Here is a 6,945-nt window from a genome sequence, read left to right on the forward strand (position 1 = left end):
ATCGGTGAGCGGCGGGGGGCTTCTCCGAGGATGCTCGGGGGGCTGTGGTTTTTCTCTCGCAGGGTGGCTTAACGGTTTTATTTCTCCTTTCCCTGTCCTTTTACTTTATAGCTTTCATGAAGCAGAGAAGAATGGGGCTAAACGACTTCATTCAGAAGATAGCCACCAACTCCTATGCATGCAAGCAGTAAGTATCAGAAATTTTGGCCGGATTTCAGTCACAAATATGACTATGTATTGTGAGATGTAGTTAAAAAAAAAATGTTTGTTTACTGTAATGCCCCTGGCATGACTGTTACGGAAGAGTTAATTGATCTTCTTGAGGTATTACTCACTTGGCAACAAATCTTCATGAGCTGGGTTTGGGAGAAATCAGTTGGATGGGATTTCTAGAGGCTCGTCCCTATTTTGAACTGTACTTACAGTATAAATACATTTCTTGTGGAAAGATGGAATTTACTTTCTGTAGATTAATTTTACTCCTGAAGTCGAATAGATTGTTTCAGTTGCCTTCTGTAATAGCCCAAACCAAAACTGATCTTTCACGATACGTGCATGCCCTCTGGCGGAAAGATCTGCCTGATGCTTCTCGTAGCTCTTCTAATCGTGCATGCTCTTATCCTTGCAGCCCTGAAGTTCAGTCTATCTTGAAAATCTCCCAGCCTCAAGAGCCTGAACTTATGAATGCTAATCCTTCTCCTCCGGTAAGTAGATTTTACTCAGTGAAGCATTTTTAGAACATCAAATCAGCCGGTAATAGAGGCAATAGCAAAATTAGCATTGTGAGTACTCAGCATCATGAGTTCAGCTCACAGCACACTGATGTAACTAGGAAAAAGAGTTATCGAGTTAGACTAAAACTTTTTCCCGATGTGGAGAAAAAATTTCAAGAATACGCTTTATTGGTTGTTACTTCATTATGGAACGTGGCTAAGACCTCAAGAAGAACTTTTAAGTAAACTATAGCTGTTATACTCTTCTTAGGCACTACCTAATAGTTTAAGAGATCTGGCAGAGGTCAGATTAAAGATTAAATTTTTAGTGATAAGAAGAGTGCTAATCTTCACTTTCAAGGTCACTTTATTTACATTTTTAAAAAAGAGACATTGTTGAGACTCTCATTACCAAGGTGTTTTAATAAATGTGGTTTCTGTCTTGTTTATTTTTCTAGCCCAGTCCTTCACAGCAGATCAATCTTGGTCCGTCATCCAACCCACATGCCAAACCATCAGACTTTCATTTCTTAAAAGTGATTGGAAAAGGCAGTTTTGGGAAGGTAAACCTAACTTTTTGCTGTAATTTATTTCCTCTTCAGCTCTTGTATGTAATGCCTGAGGGCCAGGTTTGTACTGGCGTTGGTAAATGGTGGTCATTTAAACCAGACCTGAGCATGCCCCACTGCCCAGTGCCTGGCTCCCTGCCTAGCTGCCGGGAGAGGGAGTAGGGTGCTGCATTTGAGAGAGTCATAAAAGAGCAAGGGAGTGAGGAGGCGGTGGAGCTCGGAAGAATATATACTTCACTTTGGGAGGGGAAGGGAACTAGACCTAAAAACTTTGGGCTAGATTTATCTGCCAGAGTGGTAATAGCATTAGGCATTTCCAGCAGAGGGCTTGCACATTGAACCAGAGGGATGTAGCAGTGCTCAGTGGTTAACATAAAGGCTTGTTTCCAGTTGTGTTTACAAGTTGTTCTTGTACAAGTATTTCAGTGTTGCTCAGTTCTGGGATTTTATCCTCTTTCAGGTTCTTCTTGCACGGCATAAGGCAGAAGAGCAGTTCTATGCTGTTAAAGTCCTGCAGAAAAAAGCAATCCTGAAGAAGAAGGAGGTAAGCTGCTTCTTCGTGATGCCGTTGCGATCGCCATCGAATATATTTTTACTGCTATTGCTAAGCAAGTGTACTAAACATTGATGATTTCTCATGTTTTCAGGAGAAGCACATCATGTCAGAGCGCAATGTCCTGCTGAAAAATGTGAAACACCCCTTCCTGGTCGGGCTTCACTTTTCCTTCCAAACTGCAGACAAATTGTATTTTGTCCTAGACTACATCAATGGTGGAGAGGTAAGCAGTAAAAAGATGAAATAGTATTTCCTATCATGTGCACGGTGGTAGGGTAGACTTTTTCACCCTTCCTTTTAAATACAAAAAGAGTTGCAAGGGGAAAAGTCATGGGGGAAAAGTTACTATATTGAATGTTTCCAGCCTGCCAAGTTTTGAACTACCAAAGGATCGTTAGGCCATTTCCTGCTATTGTTCTCCCTGGCTATATATGTTGAGTCTAATTAAGTGCATTGTTAACAGGCTTTGGCGCCGCTTACACAACTTTGTTCTCTCTGTCTCCTGTAGTTGTTCTACCATCTCCAGAGGGAGCGTTGCTTCCTGGAGCCAAGAGCCCGATTTTACGCTGCTGAAATCGCCAGTGCACTGGGCTACCTGCACTCCCTGAACATTGTTTATCGGTAAGCAACCTTGTTCAGCTCGTTGGACTAAAAAGCCCACATGCTTTCTTGAATAAGCATTGAAAAGTTGATCTCAAGATGAGCTCAGAATTGCTTTTAATATTTTTTCATGACTTAGAGAAGTTCTGTAAACAATTGCACCTAAAATATTCTCACTGCACCTAAAATATTCTCAGTGTAGCCCCTCTAACGAACGCTTGTCTTCTTTCATCTCTTCCTACAGCGACTTGAAGCCAGAGAATATCCTGCTCGATTCGCAGGGGCACATTGTCTTGACTGACTTTGGACTCTGCAAAGAAAACATTGAGCACAATGGCACGACCTCCACCTTCTGCGGCACACCAGAGGTACAGCCAGCCCTCAGCCCGCCCCTCACAGAGCGGCAGCAAGTGCTGTCCTCGTCAGTGAAAACTGACATCTCCCATGTGTATTTACGGCTGGTTAGACAAGCAGGGGGTATTACAGGTCTTGTAATACCAGCCTGCCAGTGAGGATGTGTAGGACACATAGAGCTTGTTGAGCAGGAGAGAACAGCTCTCGAGCCACCTCCCTGTTTATAAAGAGCTTGTAGCTTTCCGGTAGCTTAGCTATTGCTGCGATTCAGTATGCTGCTTTCATTCAAGAATGGGGAGGCTTTCCTGATTATAAAGATCCCTTTGGCTAACGCGGCTCTCTTCCTTCTCTTACACAGTATCTTGCTCCTGAAGTTCTTCATAAGCAGCCCTATGACCGGACTGTGGACTGGTGGTGCCTTGGAGCAGTCCTGTATGAGATGCTTTATGGCCTGGTAAGCAACGAATCCTTCGGGACAGATCAAACTAGCTCACTCGTCCTTTCCCCGCAAGAAACCCCATGCCCACCTGTCAGCCTCGTTAACCTTGGTCTCTCCCATTCCCACAGCCGCCCTTCTACAGCAGGAACACGGCAGAAATGTACGACAACATCTTGAACAAACCCTTGCAGCTGAAGCCAAATATTACCAACTCGGCTAGACATCTCCTGGAAGGCCTCTTGCAGAAGGATAGGACAAAGAGGCTTGGCGCCAAGGAGGACTTTGTAAGTGCAAACTGCTGGTGCCTGTAGGCAGCACAGGAGGGTGACTAGGCCATACTGCTTAAATTAGCTTGGGTCTGAATTAATCTGTTTTTCTCTCTGTAACAGATGGAGATTAAGAATCACATCTTCTTCTCCCCAATTAACTGGGATGATCTCATTAATAAGAAGATTACACCCCCTTTTAACCCAAATGTGGTATGTATCACTTCTAATTATACAATGTATGGAGAGTGTCTTTTCCCCCTTGTCTTTGTGTGGGGTGCCCAGGAGCCAGGGGAACTGGCCGTATGGCTGTGTTTGGGGAACACAGCTTGTCCTTTTCTTGTGGCTGTTCAGGCAAGGTTAAAATAAGCGGTAGCTGGATTTTTGCTGATGGACGGTCCAAATTTAGCTAGTTTTTTTGGCCTCTCACAAATGCTTCATTTGCATGGCTATTTTGAAATAATCCCCAGCATCCCCGTTTTACCAAAGGGGAAGGTAAGGTGTAGAAAGCAAGTAGCTTCCCAAGGGCAGAGTTACATTTGGCTTCTCAGATACTAACATCTAAAGAGAGGGATCTGGTTGTGGAGGTTGTTCTCTTTCACTTCTGAGCGTTTTATAAACTAAATTTAATAACTGGCCCAGAGATCAAAGTCCTCCCCTGCAAACTGCTGCATGGCAGTGGCGTGTTTGCGTTTGGCTTTCATTGCATGAGCTTAGTTGGAGGATAGAATATTAAATGGAATCCTCTTGTTTTTAGTGAGACAATATGCAGCAGGATACAAAAAAAAGGTCAAACTAAAACTGGCAAAGGCTGTTAAACAGTGGGCCCGAGGTGATAACACTGTGAGTCTCCGCACAAGGGTGCTTGTCCCCATTTTGAATTGAACTGTGCACTCACAAAACATTTGGGTCTAAATGTTGGGTCTTTCCTTTTCTGCCCTTTCCACAGAGTGGCCCCAGTGACCTGCGACACTTCGATCCAGAGTTTACAGAGGAGCCAGTCCCCAACTCTATCGGCCAGTCCCCGGACAGCATCCTCATCACCGCCAGCGTCAAAGAAGCCGCTGAGGCTTTTTTGGGCTTTTCGTATGCCCCACCTGTGGACTCTTTCTTGTGAACATTTTTCTTTCTTTTTTTTTAGTAATAATAACTATTGTTTTTATTTTTGTTTGGCCTTCTGGTGGAACTGCCAGTTGACCAGTCATCTTGAAAGAGAATTTGCACATTTCCACCACGGCAGCTTTGCAGCCTTAATTTCAACTACACTGTTTGCTGGAAGCTTTTTTGAAGAGCACATCACTCTCTAAATGAGCTTTACGGGCTTTTCATTTCCATTTGTTCTTCCCCCAAAGTGGTGCTGTCTCCTTGGGAAGGAAAACAAGAGTGACTGCTGCCATAGACTGCTACGGCAGATCGTAGGAGTAAGAACAAGATGTTTTGAAATCGTGCTCCGAAAAGCCTTGCCTGAAAATCTGTCTGAACGTGATAAGGATTTTATGAAATGTGCCTTTTTCTGATGAGATCTTGTGAGCTCCAAAGCTTTCCCTGTTGCAGAGTGTGTTTCTCAGTTCATTTATGTGGGTTTACTATGTGAACAAATGGTATGCGTGTGGTCTGCGTACTACAGATGGACTTAGTTTAAAGCATCAATGTGACACTTGCAGGATACCACAATGTGGGGCATTGTTTGTTTCTTCCATATTTGGAAGATAAATTAAGTGTAATTTTGAAATTTCTTTTGTAAATCTATACAGTCAACTAAAATTATTGAAATGGGCTCACAATTGCTTGTATCCAAATGCTTGAAGAAAGCATTGCTGCTATGAAAAAAAGATTTCTATTTTTAGAAAGGGTTTTTATGGACCAAAATGCCCCAGCTGCAGTCGGTCAAAGCTGTTGGTTTCTTTTTTTTCTTTTCTTTTTTAGTTTAAAAGATGTCATCTGTAAAATGGGCATTATTTATGGTTTCGGGGGTTTTTCATTCCTGATTGTATGTACTGTAAAAAGGATCTGTACATTCAGTTGTAACTCTAGATGTATATTTAAACTTAGAGACTTACTTGTAATGTATACCATCATTGTAATGTAATATAATTAACATGGCTATATGTATCATATTTTTTTGTGACCAAACCCATTGGTTTGCAGTAAAATCCTGAAAAATACTTCCATAAACTGTCATTTTTTGTTTTAAAACAGAGCTTTTCTCCCTGAAAAATTTTAGCCAGCTTTAAAAAAAAAAGAACAAAGCTGAGCTGCCAATCAGCTAATATACCTATGTAATTTTGCTTAGGTGTGTGATGGTTGTTCTGTCAAACTGCACCCATACAAGTCTTACCATGGATACACCCTGGCAAAATACTTGGTCTTCCAAATGTGGGTGTTGGAGTGGGTGTGTATCAATGTGGGTGCTCTTACGTGGTACAAATGTTCACGCTTCCTCAAGATGAGTTTCTCTACCTCCAGCAAAGTGAAGGTACCGCTTTCTGGTGTGCACAAAGCATACCTACGCTTGAAGAATGAAGTCCTTAGGTCAGTTGTATAACAAAGACTTGAGCTGTTTTAGCACTGCTGCGGAAGAATGCTAAAAGCAGGTCGGCGTAAGGCTAATGGAAACTCCCAACCTGGGAGTCCATCCTGGAGCATCAAACGTTGCTGCTATAGTGTGGGGCGGTGTCATGCATCCTGAGTTTACCAGTGTGCCAAAACCTGTGTTGGGGAGGCAGATTTCACCAACTGATCATACGCTTACCTGAATGGGGTAAAACAGACTATTCATCTAAAACTTAGCTGTTAAATACAGGCTTTTATTACTGGGTACTACTGGGTGGCCTGCAAGAGGGACTTTCAGCCAAGAATTAAGATAACCACTTCTTCTGGGGTGATCCCATTCAATTTCTTCTGCATGGTGATGGATGGCTTCCTTCTACAAGGGATTGAGCGTCTGCACCTTGTTTACAGCTCCCATTACCCACTGGTTACTGCAGTTGGTGGTCTTAGCAATTCAGAGAATCAAAATGAGCAGCTGCTGAGAAAAACCTGGACAGAGTCAACGGTTGCTCGGGCCACTGTGATAACGGCAGTGTAAGGAAAGTTCTCATGGGGTGATACTTCTGTTCATTATATTTCCAAGATAAAAGCATGCAGTAACTTACCGTCTTTTATTATCCGTTGGATGTAGGAACAAAAAAACCCGTATGGCTTCAGCTATAAACTGTGTCTGGGAGACCACACTCAGAGCTGAAAATGCTAATTTATAGCAGCCAAGAAACCTCTCTCCTTTCGGATCATGTTAGTATATGAAAGAGATGCAGCCACCTCCCCCTCAAACACCAACAATCCCAAATTCATGCATTCAATAACTCTTTGAATAGTGTACTGACAGGCCTTGCAAAGTCTTCCAGTGCTATAATGTTCCTGAAACATCTTTTGTGTTGATGACTTGTAG

General features: G+C 42.8%; 1 protein-coding gene across 1 annotated transcript in view; it reads left to right on the plus strand.

Moving 5' to 3' along the window:
* The window catches only part of SGK1 (serum/glucocorticoid regulated kinase 1), an 8,242-nt gene extending 2,580 nt beyond the window's left edge, over positions 1 to 5,662 (plus strand). Inside the window, 11 exon segments of the mRNA XM_009281492.2 lie at positions 112 to 187; positions 629 to 704; positions 1,172 to 1,276; positions 1,743 to 1,826; positions 1,930 to 2,061; positions 2,347 to 2,459; positions 2,683 to 2,806; positions 3,151 to 3,246; positions 3,360 to 3,515; positions 3,621 to 3,710; positions 4,447 to 5,662. Coding sequence (XP_009279767.2) covers positions 112 to 187; positions 629 to 704; positions 1,172 to 1,276; positions 1,743 to 1,826; positions 1,930 to 2,061; positions 2,347 to 2,459; positions 2,683 to 2,806; positions 3,151 to 3,246; positions 3,360 to 3,515; positions 3,621 to 3,710; positions 4,447 to 4,614 — 1,220 coding nt within the window. The 3' untranslated portion in view covers positions 4,615 to 5,662.
* Positions 5,663 to 6,945: the final 1,283 nt, after the last annotated feature.

The sequence above is a fragment of the Aptenodytes forsteri genome, unplaced genomic scaffold (genome assembly GCF_000699145.1).
Source record: "Aptenodytes forsteri isolate BGI_AS27 unplaced genomic scaffold, ASM69914v1 Scaffold82, whole genome shotgun sequence".
Taxonomy (NCBI): Eukaryota; Metazoa; Chordata; class Aves; order Sphenisciformes; family Spheniscidae; genus Aptenodytes; species Aptenodytes forsteri.